Source organism: Armigeres subalbatus, chromosome 1, assembly GCF_024139115.2.
Source record: "Armigeres subalbatus isolate Guangzhou_Male chromosome 1, GZ_Asu_2, whole genome shotgun sequence".
NCBI lineage: Eukaryota > Metazoa > Arthropoda > Insecta > Diptera > Culicidae > Armigeres > Armigeres subalbatus.
In genome coordinates this window covers 63,871,885-63,885,118 of record NC_085139.1, presented here as the reverse complement: position 1 = coordinate 63,885,118, position 13,234 = coordinate 63,871,885, and the positions used below count along the sequence as shown (strand labels likewise).

The following is a 13,234-nucleotide window of genomic DNA, read 5'->3' as shown; positions in this document are numbered from 1 at the left end:
AATTTCCAATTGCAGAAAAAAATGAATGGGTCCAATGACAAAAACATAGCTTTCGTTTAAAGATAAAATCGCACAAATCGGTCCAAGGACGACTGAGATCTTGATGGGACATATTTTACCAATGTGTGAGGTTGATACGTCTAATGCTTTATGTTCGTATTTCAGAGATATCTCCGGAACCCAATGTCTAATTGCAAAAACAAAATACAATGGGTTCAATGGCAAAGTCATAGCTTTCGTTTAAAGATAAAATCATGCAAATTGGTTTACAGACGGCTGAGATATTCATGTGACATTATTTTGTTAGTTTTCTGAAAATGCACTTCATGTTCGTATTTCTCACATATCTCTGGAACCAAATGTCCGATTGCAAAAAAAATTGAACTCGTACAATGACAAAGTCATAGCTTTCGTTTAGTGTTAAAATCGTGCAAATCGGTCCACGGACGGCTGAGATCTTGATGTGAGATTTTTGTAACGCACACACATACGCACACACGCACACACACACACACATACATACATGTGCTCAGTTCGTCGAGCTAAGTTGATTGGTATATACGACTTGGGTCTCCGAGCCTCGGATAAAAAGTCGGTTTTTCAAGCGATCTTTATACCCTTCTTAGGGTGTAAGAAGGGTAAAAACATGTTTGCTGGGGCTCGGCGCTGCGAATCTCGATAAAAGTTTAACAAATTGCTAAGATCCCGGTAAAAAAGAGTTTGACCGCGTTTGAGGTTCGCATTTCAAATTTAAAACATTAATAACACTCAATAACGGTATGATTGTGAATCCTGTCAATTTTTTAGTTGTCACGAAACAAAACAAAATTTGAAAAACATTTGGTATACACAGGATTTTGTTTTTACACGATTTTTTTTCGCTCGTATTTTTGATCGTATGACTCCTCGCAACATGTTTCAAAAAATCCAGAATAAATCAAAGAAAAATCACATGATAATTAATATACGTTAAACATTTAGGATGAGTGGAAAATTCAGAAAATGTAAATCGCGTAAAAACAAAATCCAGTGTATAAATAACGATGCGCGAAGTTAGGACGCGCGCGTAATAAAGGCACATTGATTTTGGTAAACTTGATATTTTTTACAACAGCATTCATATTTATTACTTAATCCTATAATTTGCATAATAAAGCTAACAAGATGCAATAATAAATATATCTAAACACACACTTTCCTATCAATGCTCAAGCTGATTGTTTTTCCTCCGTAAACTGCGAGGAAACCCACGTGAGGCCCCATTTCAAATTCGTCAACAAGAATTTAAGCGCTTTGGTCCATTGCTCTTCCGAGTTGAACTGAATTCTGCAAACACAAAAATTCGTTATCATCCAAGGTTTTATTTTTCAAACCACTATTTTACTTGATCGAATAACTGTTGCCCGTTGCAGAGTCCTCAATTTTGCCCTTCTCCATCCGATACGGCAAACAGAAGTCCGGGTCCTTCTTGACGACTTCCTCCTTGAACTGCTGCAGGCAGTCGAGAAAAGCCACCATAGCTGCGTCAAACTTCGTATCCCAGAAAAACCGGAACCCTCCACTACCGTACAGCGGAAGTTCCTTCCCGTCGCTTAGCACTTCGATGTGCGAATGGTTGCCATACGGAACCAGACGGTAGTTCTTAAAAGACAGATTCATTTTGCGGGCCAATGCAGACAACAGCAGACAGGTTTGACCCCACGCCGCGTTGATTTCCGACCAATCCACTGGTGCCGAAGGAAGCCTTCCCAGACGAAAATTGTTTATCGTTCCGAAGTGTCCCGAATGCCAAATGTGAAACGTTACATTAAACACGTTGGTTTTCTTTAGTTTATCTAGCTGGACCTGTGCATACGTCATCTGACACTCAAGCGAGCGAAATTCATCCTCCGTCGTTATCACATCCCTCCGGTGCTTGGTGTATTCTCGCCAGTACTTCTCTTCTTCGTTGCTAAGCCTCAACTTCTCCGCTTCCTGTTCCTTCACTGCCAGCTTTATAGCATCCTCTTCTCTGCTGAGCTCTGAAAGTTCCTGCAACAAACGCTCTTCCTCTCCCTTAAGATCATTCAGGTCTTTCTCCAGCAAATCCACATTCGGCACATCATCCGTCAGTTCTAACTTTTTCAGATAATTGTTATAATCATTCCACTCGTCCTCTGCCATCTTCAGCTGCTTGTCCATCAACTCCAGCAAAGTATCTGTGCACTCATCGCACAACGGATGATCAATTTCCGAATTGTTGGAAAGCGTATCAAACAACTCGGCCTTAACGCGCAGATTTTGACTTAGTAAATCCCTGTCCGGGCCATCCGACAGCAACATGAATCCATTCGTATCGGTTCCACTACACTCCGCAAACCGGAACGGTGGAACAAAGTGATCCATACTACCCGCCTGGGATTCTATGTCAACTTCTATGTGTGAATTGATGGGCACTGAACCATTTGTAAATGGTATTCGTTAGAGATCGCCAAGAAGGTAACGCTAAAAAGAACTTACGTGCCAGTTCGGCCAATGTGTGTTCCCCCAGTGCCGTGAAGGAATCATCGATGTGGATTGGTTGTAGACAGCGCTGGCACGAGAAACCTACACTAACTTTTGCATCGTTCATTCTGTTTCGGAAGAACGAACCACTATATTCTTTTAATTGCCAAAATATGAAATATTTTCAATAAACAGCTGGCTCGGATGCCTAGAAAATTGAGAGAAAATCAAATTATTATTCTGCGTTTCGAAACTTTTTGTTATTGTAAATTTTGCACTGATTGATTTGTTAATTTTTGACAAACAAACAACAAAACAGTTTTACTTTTATGAAAAAGGCGAAATTTACTTTCAACACGGTTAAATAAAATGATCCAAAATTGTAAGAAATATTAACAGTATTCCCCGCCGTATATATCATATTATTCCACCTTATTCCACGTATTCCACTGATTTCACAAAAAATATTTTAGTTACAAGATAAACATTGTCGCTGTCCGGAACATATATATCTTTTGCTTGAGAGGATAGGGAATATAAATGTCAATAAAGGAAAAATACATGCGATTAGACAGTTAATAATTTTTCTTTTGCACTTATACGACCTATTCTCAAAGTAATCTAGATTTATTAACCCATTCTTGTGGAAATCAGTTTTAAAATTTATCAGTTTTTTAATTTATTAAGGTATTTTCAGCTAGCTTGGAACTGATTTCCATTCGGAGAATAAATTCCGATCGTTTTATTATGATAACATATTCATTCGATAGTAAATCAACAAATCACCCATGTTTGTACCGTAAACTAAAGACACTATATATGATAACAGAATAATAATTTCATTTTCTCTCAATTTTCTAGGCATCCGAGCCAGCTGTTTATTGAAAATATTTCATATTTTGGTAATTAAAAGAATATAGACGAATCCAAGTAAAAATAAGAAGAAGACACACGACGGTGTTAACTTTGACAGATCCTACAGCTCAGCATAGGGAGATCATTTTAAAATGCTTATAATAAATTCTAGACAAAATGTAATTAAAATCTGATTGAAGTATGATACGGAAAAAGTTCCGAACTGTATGATAGATACATTTTTGGAAAATATTCAAAAAATTGAGATAAGCTTTCAGATATGTAATTCAGAACTTTTTCCGTACCGCACATCAATCAGATTTTAATTACATTTTGTCTAGAATTTATTATAAGCATTTTAAAATGATCTCCCTATGCTGAGCTGTAGGATCTGTCAAAGTTAACACCGTCGTGTGTCTTCTTCTTATTTTTACTTGGATTCGTCTATAGTGGTTCGTTCTTTCGAAACAGAATGAACGATGCAAAAGTTAGTGTAGGGATGCCAGGGGATGCCAGGGGATGCCAGGGGATATTTTCAAATGTCTTCACAGTCGAGTAAAAATGTCTTCAAATGTCTTCAATATCAAATTTATGATTATCAGTGGAAAAAAATTAAAAATCCAATAAGTTTATAATTTCAATTATCTCCTTGTTTTATGTATCGTTTATTTTTTAACACTCAAATTGTTAGAATTCAAAAGAATATTCTTCAAATCTTCATGAGTAAGAGCAATCACTTTCCCTTGAATTTTTTAATCAGTCTTTACATATCCAGTTTTCCGCGAGCGGTAATGACCGCCAGCTTGCCTGCGGGTTATTCTCTGATTTGACATTTCTGGAGGTCAACTGCACCCACCGTTCGAGCATTTTGATCAATGTGGTATATAAAAAGGCTTGAATTCACTTAATCAGCACCTTCTTTTATGCCACATTGGTCAGAATGCTCGGAGCGGTGGGTGCAGTTGACCTCCAGAAATGTCAAATCAGAGACTAACCCGCAGGCAAGCTGGCGGCCATTACCGCTCGCGGAAAACTGGATAATTCCAACGGATTTTTCTAACTGAATTTCTTTGTGGAATTCTTCTGTATTTGTTTTTAAAGAATTGCCTGTAAATATTCGTAATATATATACCTGAAGAAGCTTCCACAAGATTTTTTGAAGAATTTTCTGGAGAAACTTCAGGATAAATTCCTGATGAATTTTTCGTAGACTTCTTAATGGAACTCCTGAAGGAATTTCCGGAGGAATTGCTGTTGGAACATCCAAAAGATTTTCTGAAGGAACTTCCAGATAAATTTCTGGAGGAGCTTCCGGGTGAAATGCTAATGGAACTTCCGGAGGAATTACAGGAGGAATTCCTGAGGGATTTTCTGAAGGATTTTCAGGAAGAATTCCTGGAGGGTTTTCCTGAGCAATTACTGAAAGAGTTTGCAGTGTAGTTCCTGAAGAAATTTCTGAAGGAACTTCTGGATAACTTTTTGGAGGAACTTCCTGAGGTATTGCTGCAGGAATTTCCGAAAGAATTCCTGGAGGAAATAACAGAGAAATTCCAGAGTATAATTTCAGAGATATTATTGGAGAATCTTTCGGCCGGCAACAATCTTGGAACATCATCAAGAGGAATTCCTGGATAAACTTCCGAAGGGATTCTTGGAGATTCGAAAGGATTTTTGGGAAATTCCGAACGAATGTCTGCAGGAGCTTCGAGAGGTATTCCTGGAAGAACTTCTGGAGAATGTCGGGAAAGAAACAAACTAAGCAATTTCTGGAGGAAAGACTGGAGGACTTTCCGACGGAATTCTTGAAGGATCCTACGGAGAAAACTTATGGAAAGAAAAAGAGAAAAACTTATGGTGGAGTTCCTAGATGTACTTCCAAAATTCTGGAGAAATTTTCTTAAAATTCTCTGAGAATTGCTGGACGAATTCCTGGAGGAACTTCAAAAAGAATTCTAGAGATGGATTTACTGCAGAAATTCATAAAGAGATTTCCAGTTAAAATACTGGAAGAGTGCCCAAAGATATTTTTTGAAAAAATACCAAAGGAATTCAAGGAAGAATTCAACAAGAAAGTGTAACGAGTTTCTTTAATAAAAACTCTGCCGGATTTGTTTATGAAATTCCTCTAATTTTTTTTCAAAAGATTTTCCTGTCCAAATTAAAAATAATTTACCGTGGCTATTCTGAGAAATATCCATTTAAAACCAGAACAATTTCAATTTCTTGTCGACATTCGTAAGAATTTTCTATGGAAACTAAAGAAAATTTTCTGAGAAAATTGAAAATAATTTCCTGTGGAAATTTAGAACTTTCCGTAAAATGTGGTACATGGAAAATCCGAAGAGACATCCCAAAAATTTCAAATACAAATCCAGAGTACATCCCACGAAAATTCAAGACAAATTTCTTGTGGAAATGAATATGATTCTCAGATGATTTTCTCGCAAGAACTTAAAAATTTGTTTGTGTAAATAAAGATGAATTTCCCGTTTCAATTTTGGGGGAATGCCTTTATTTGGCCATACTGAAATTGTTATAAATTTCCAAGATAATTTAAGAAGAATTTTCAATTTCAATTCTCTTGAATTTTCATGAAAAATTCCTCAAAATTTTTATAGTTAATTCTCCCTATTTTACACGAATTAATTTTTTAAAACGAATTTTCACTGAAAATTATTTCTAAAATCCACGGAACTTTCATCGAGTTCTTCAAAATTTATTCTCATTCTCGACGGGTATTCTGGAAATGCCGAGAAGATCAGATGAATTATAAAGAAATTTAAAAAAATTGGTTTCAGCCAAAAAAGTCATAATAGAATTCTTTTTTTTTTTTTGCCGTTTGAAATAAATTAGATCGGTCATTGCGTTCTGATACAATGATCGAAATACCTTTTAACCAGACACTTTGAAAACGCCATGCTACCAAGGAAAATTTAAACGAATGCTGCCATCGGGAATTTTTTAACCAGCACATAACTAAAAAATGTCAACCGGCTAGTGTAAATGTGTTTTTACGTTTGAAATTTTGAGCCTGAAACATTATTCTGTTCTTATGCTCAAAAACGGGTTTTACGTTTTTATCCGACGTTTCGGTTACATATATTGTACCTTTATCAAGGAGTCTGTGGACAATGGTGGATTATGTTGTATTGATGTTGTATGTTGTGTATGTTCAGGATTACTTACTAACTAAGTCCCGTTTTATTGTTACATTGTCTTAGCATAGAACGTTTTGTCACAACTTTATGTTAACTGCAATAAACGAGAAACAACGTAAAACCCGTTTTTGAGCATAAGAAGACTGAAAGCCATAACCTCAAATATCACCATCATAGTCGATCTCTCCTAGAGAGACATTATTCTATTATGTATAACTTTTGTAATATTTATATTACCTGCATTTAGAAGACGCAAAATTTATAAGTCCAATATATCCAATATATCAATACAAGACAAAATTTTCAAAACGACTTATAACGAATCTGATAACACTCCCACGCAAACCAGCGCCACCAATAGGTAGGTGAAGGTTTCCGCTACCTGTTGATGGTGTTGGTTTGCGTGGGAGAGCTATCAGATTCATCAAATCGTCGTTTGAATCTTTGTTTACAAAAGCAGATAAGTCGTTTTGAAAATTTTGTCTTGAATATATAATATATCCAATTATATTTTATATTTGCTGGCTTATTGATTGTCTTCAAGTATCTTTAAATAAGAAGGTAAGTCTTCAAATATTTTGAAAAGTCTTCAAAATGTCTTCATGAAATAAATGTCTTCACAGAGATTCAAATGTCTTCAAATTGAAGACATGTCTTCAAATCTGGCATCCCTGCTCGTGCCAGCGCTGTCTACAACTAGAGATGTCGTAAATTAATCGATCATTACCTAACGATTAATCGATTCAATAATCGAGAGAGATCGAGAGTAATCGATTTGTTACTAATCGATTAATCAGGATTTTACGACATCATAAGGATGTCGCAAATTAATTGATTACTTCGATTAATTGATTTATCGTTGTAATAATCGATTAATTTTGAATCGATTATTATCCAACGATCAATCGATTCAATTAGGCTTTCAGCGATCGTGTACGTACACGCACGTTTCACTCACACTTTTACTCGGTTTGTTTGCAACCACGAGCAGCTGTCACGGCAAAATCAAATGGGATTGTTTGCAACCACGAACCCGCGTTTGTGTTGGTGAGAAATGTCGGCGAGACCCTAATAATCGACAGGAATCGAGAGTAATCGATTAGTTACTAATCGATTAATCGGGATTTTACGACATCTCTATCTACAACCAATCCACATTAGAAATACTAGAATAAGAGATCGGCGAAGACGCCATCTTGTTTCCAATCGAACCGTCAAAAGCGGTTCCATTTCGACTTGTTTACATCCATAAGAAGCAAGCAAAAAGTTCAAGTGCTGCCAGTATTATTTTCACGATTTCATGCATTTTCATACGTTGGCCATTTCGACAGTTTTTCACTCCGCCGGTCTCTGGTTATAGGGTTGCTAATCCACATCGATGATTCCTTCACGGCATCCCTTAGCAAATAATTCGACAGGCAACCCTGAATGTGTAACACTGCTCAAATTGAATAAAGTTTTCAAATTGGTGTAAGTGATTTTCCTAATTTCAAAGAAATGATTAGTAACGCTTTAACCCACGTAAATTAGGTAGCAAATACAATATAAACAAGTTGAGAGTAATTTTCTACCATTTGTAGGGGTTTATTATGCAACGTTGATCCAAAAATATTACAACAATAATTTAAACATGTTTATTTGCATAAGTTGAATTAGCTCTTACCAAATGTTATGCGTGATCTGCTCGATTGGAATAGACCAATGCAAGATCTTGATCTAACCTCACTTATTTGACAGTTCACAGAGCTTGTTTACAAGGTGTTAGAAGAAAAAATCGATAAGGAGAAAATTAAAATTCATATTTTTAGTTTAAAATTGCTGCGATCCGAATATTTCAATGATATTCTTTGCATTTAGCATGTAATCAATCGCAAAGGACATCTACATGCGAATAAAATGACGAAACAATTTTATCGGAAGCTTCGCCAGAGGCTAAGTCCGGTGAAAAAGCTCTGTGAACTGTGAACCTACGTCATCATGCACTGGTCTATAGCACTGACAGTAAATTTGGAATTCCAATTGGAGCATTTCCCGTCTTTGTTTATACACTGAGCCAAATCATCATCCTTCTGAAGTATGACACGCCATTCCCGTCGATTCATAGAAGCACATTCTCGATTTCATATGCAAAATATTGGTGTATGCCACCCTACTTTGATATCGGAAGAAAACCATCTCTTTTTCGTCCTTCACTGCATCCAACAAATGTGAGAACAATCATACAGTTTTCGACGTGCTGAGTAGCGAAAGATTGTCATCCTGAATGCGGATGAGTTACACGATGGCCCCGCCCCTTTCGGTATTTCATTCGATTTCCGGATGCGTCATTGTTCTCTTTCGGGATGAAATTGATACCGCTTTTCAAATGATTAGCATGGATATTGGCTTCAAAGACCGAACGAAAACGTCATTTGTGAAATTGTTCTAGCGCAACGCGGGAGGCTGAATTATTAAATTTTTTTGCCGTCTGTTTTCTTCGATCTGCTAGATTTTCTTCGATTCCTGAGATGCGGGCAATGGTGAGTGAAAATATCAAATAACGCAACAACAGTAAATCCCGGCATTTTTATTACCGACATAAAGTAAAACACGGACGAAACATGTTCACAATTTGGCTGGTGCCATAGCGTAATTTCATGCCGGGAATACTTGTCGTTTTGCTGATTATTTCATACATTGCAACTGATATTTATGATATTTAATCATACATTTGCGTATGTTGCAGAAACCGTCGGTGCAATCGGTGTAAATCGCTCCAGTAGGCAACAGAAGTGTGATGAAATCCGAGCCAGCCGGATACGGATAATGTTCTTCCCGTTCTCAATGCGTTTCCAAATTCGCTGTCTTCATACCACCTGGTTTACAGTGTATTTCGTTTTTGTTAATTCGTGTTACGATCAATAAAATGAGAAATAAAATCATAAATCAATAAATCGCATTACTTTGAACGAAAAGTTATCACAAAATTATCCGTCTTCCCCGTTTTGACTGAAATTCAAATATAAACTGCATTATTTGCATCCAGTTACCATTTAAAAGCCCTTCGAAAAATGTCCCACATGTTATTCAAATTTTGTTTTGAACATCATTCGGTTGTTGGATGATACGCATATGGTGTTACTCATCTGACATCGGCAGCAATCGAATGCGTATCATCCACAATTGGTATGATAATCGTTAAAGGGCCGAGGCGAATCAAGAATCAGTCGTTATGGTGCTTATGTTTTGGTTCAGTGTAGTGTCTTTACCGTAAACACATATGGTTATTGGATTAACTTTCATTTGAAAACTTTTCATTCAGTATTAATGGTAGTCGAATGAGAATCAACTTCAATTCGCTTTGACGCAGCCGCGCTGTTGCCATCTAGCGGCGACGGACGTGTGCGTGAAATCACTGTTTTTCAACATGGTGAAGTGTAGGAAGTATATTTTAAAATGCTTTTAAAATGTTATTAACAGTGATATGTTGAAAACTTTTAAATACGTAGGATTAGAATTTTGAAAAACTACATGTGAGGCTCCTTATCTTCACATGTTTTTTTAATCAAAATAATTCAACTTTCGTGTTACCTGTATGAAAGTAAATTAAATTTCTAACCCAAAAAAGTGAACAATTTTAGGCTAAAATGTGTTTTAACGCTTTAATAAGCATTTTAAAATTGACGTCCTATATTCCTTGCTGGGTGAAATAAAAAAGCATCAGACTATAGATAGTAGAATCTATAGATGAGCGAAAGCATGGCTGAGTCGATTTTTTTGCCCGTGCACACGCGCGTATGACGTCACAGCCCTTAATGTTTCCATTGAAATCGTGACGTCATGTTCGTTTGGAGACACGTTTGACAGTTCGTTTGGAGACAGAGGATTTATCTTCGCTCATCTATATATTCCACTATCTATACATCAGACGGCCCCCATTTTGTTTTCTCACTTTCGTCAGGGCCAATATGAATGATGATCGTTGTGGGGCAGGAGTGAATCAGTTTTCAGTCACATTCAGGATGATATTTCGGCTCAGTATCCCGAATAAAAAATACAGTAGAATAACAATACAATTTATTGTAACACTACTATTACTAACATTAAGTTGTCAATAGATTATATTGTAAATGAAACCATTAAAATACATTAGAATGCATTGTTATGAACTATTTACTCAAATGTAAATGAAGTTTTCGCAATAGAATGTACGGGTTGTTAAGTATCGTAACTATACCAAATCTGAGATTTTTCCATACATTTTTTTCGTCACGCAATAGAGTGTATGATTAATATATTGTTGAAATATCCGAACAAAACTGTTCAAAACACAGTGGATTGTATTGTATTTGTATAGTAAAACAGTACTATTTTTGATTTCTCAGTTGTGACAGCTTTACTGCTCAACAAAACAATTTAAAGGGAAAAATGCATAGTTGGCGCCAGGAGGCAAATATTGTTATACAGTTTATATGCAATGTAAAGAAACGTTTCAAAAGTTATCAATGTATGAATCTTATGTACGAAAATGTTTCAAAAACAATTGCAAGTATTGTTACATGAGAGAAATATGTTGATGTATTGTATCCTCAGTGTTAATACAATCTGTGCAACTATCAAGAAACAATGTATCCTATTGTACACCGTACATTGTATTGTAATTCAATTGTTTACACTATTGAACCAATAGTACATTTTTATCCGGGTAGGCTATAGGTACCACACATTTTTCTCACAATCCATACGTTAAACCTAATTTCGGAAGTAGTGCGCTGTATAGCGCATCACTAAATGAAAACAGCGCACCACTTCCGAAGTTAGGTTTAACGTACGAATTGTGAGAAAAATCCAACTTCGTTAGCGGCTATAATTCGGATTTGCACTGAATTGATAATACCGAAGTTGGATTTTTCTTCAGATACAGGCAACTTTCCCAACTTCGGGAGTAGTGCGCTGGATACGCCTAAAGATGCCCTAAACAACGCATCAACTAGTTTGACAGCTGATATTGTCGGCGTAGCACCAACTTAGAATTCGGAAGTCGGGACTTCCGAACCGAACTTTCTTCCGAAGTTTTATCTGTCAAACTAATTGATGCGTTGTTTAGCGTATTTTTAGGCGAATCCAGCGCACTACTTCCGAAGTTGGGAAAGTTGCCTGTATCTTGGGAAAAATCCAACTTCGGTATAAAAAGCGTTCTAAATTTTTTCCGGATAGACAATAAAACTTCGGAAGAAAGATTAAATCTTACATGGGGGAAGCGCAATCAACAGAAAAACATGAAAGCTTTTGATTGCAATACTCAAATTAAATCATGAAAAAAATGTTACTTAGGTCCTTTTGAAAAGTTAAGCGAGATTTGTTCGGAAGTCCCGACTTTCGAATTCTTAGTTGGTGCTACGCCGATAATATCACTAATAGGTTAGGGGTCGTACACATATTACGTAAGCATTTTTTCTGGGTTTTTCGACCCCCCCTTCCCCCATGTAAGATTTTTTTCATACAAATTATTTTTTATTTATATGGTGCGTAACAAAATGACAGACCCCACTCCCCCATAAGTGCTTAACAAATATGTGTACGGCCTCTTAGTTCTAGTTGGCTTTGAGATATTATAACTGGGTTTTAACTGGTGATGGGGGTTTTCTCAAGACCACAAGACTGATATACGTCTGATTTAGATTCTAATCCCAGAACAACACAAATGTATTTATTTCACCTATTCATGTACAACTCTGCTCGGTACCTATATGTCCTATCTACAATTCTGCTCTCTTCGCTCAGACTCTCTTCTTGATCGGGTTTGTCTGTTTTACCTCCAGTCGGATGGCTATATATATATATATATATATATATATACATATATATATATATATATATATATATATATATATATATATATATATATATATATATATATATATATATATATATATGGATTAGGGATCACCTCCAACAGCAAACGAGGGAGGCAGGACTACATCCCCGACCCGCTAAACCGTTTCTATTGCCGCCAAGCCCATAGTCCCTTCGGTACAACCAGAAAGTAATGATTCAAAGGGGGGCCAGTGCACAACGCACCCTCGAGGTTAGCTGCGTGTCCTTGCAGCACCGAACATCGTAACTCGCTTTTTTAGAAGAACACCATGGTATCGTGCCAGCGCGGCCGGCTTTCCAGGTGGCCTTACCACGCCCTATGTCCTCGGAAGGTGGGAAGGGTCGACTTCGCGCCTGCTTCCCTCTGCACGACTGGTATCAAGAATGATGATGCCGCGTGCACCCCAAATGGACCTTTCTGCGATAGGGCCTATTCGCCAGCACACAGAGGGACTTGCCGACGCGGTGACTGCGCCTGCCCCAGCCTTGACGAGGACCCCTTTCCGTCCTCGGGCTCGGAACCCGCCCGGTTGACCGACGCCGCGAAAGCGACAACACCATGTTGTTCTTCGCGCGGCCACTTGTTCGATAAAAGGATCATCTTCATCTTTACACATTCTCCGAACTAGGTTGTCCGGGGTAGTGTCCAGACCACATGTGGCAAGCATGTGGTCACGCATTGCGTGAAAACGTGGGCACACGAACAACACGTGTTCCGCCGTTTCCTCTAAATCTGCGCAAACCGGACACTCGGGCGAGGCCAAGGAAGCCAGCTGCGTTACTTGCACTGTGATTTTGCAGCATGCTTAAACGCCGGGCACATCGAACCCCCCATGGGGTGCTTGCTGTTCGCAGCTTTGCTGGAATAAATTAAACAATTG

General features: G+C 37.4%; 1 protein-coding gene across 1 annotated transcript; it reads right to left on the bottom strand.

Annotated features, from left to right (window-relative positions):
• Window positions 1-1,099: 1,099 nt before the first annotated feature.
• LOC134208002 (beclin-1-like protein) lies at window positions 1,100-2,852 on the bottom strand. Its single transcript, XM_062684137.1, has 4 exons — window positions 2,834-2,852; window positions 2,500-2,692; window positions 1,385-2,435; window positions 1,100-1,326 (listed from the first exon to the last, which is right to left on the bottom strand). Exons 2-4 carry the CDS (start codon window positions 2,609-2,611, stop codon window positions 1,209-1,211), a joined length of 1,281 nt encoding a protein of 426 aa, XP_062540121.1. The 5' UTR covers window positions 2,612-2,692; window positions 2,834-2,852; the 3' UTR covers window positions 1,100-1,208.
• Window positions 2,853-13,234: the final 10,382 nt, after the last annotated feature.

Coding starts and splice junctions, on each gene's coding strand:
- LOC134208002 (XM_062684137.1), bottom strand. CDS start 2,611: ATGAACGATGCAAAAGTTAGTGTAGGTTTCTCGTGCCAGCGCTGTCTA. Junction 2,436..2,499: donor CACATTGGCCGAACTGGCAC/GTAAGTTCTTTT, acceptor CAAATGGTTCAG/TGCCCATCAATTCACACATA. Junction 1,327..1,384: donor GGCAACAGTTATTCGATCAA/GTAAAATAGTGG, acceptor TTGTGTTTGCAG/AATTCAGTTCAACTCGGAAG.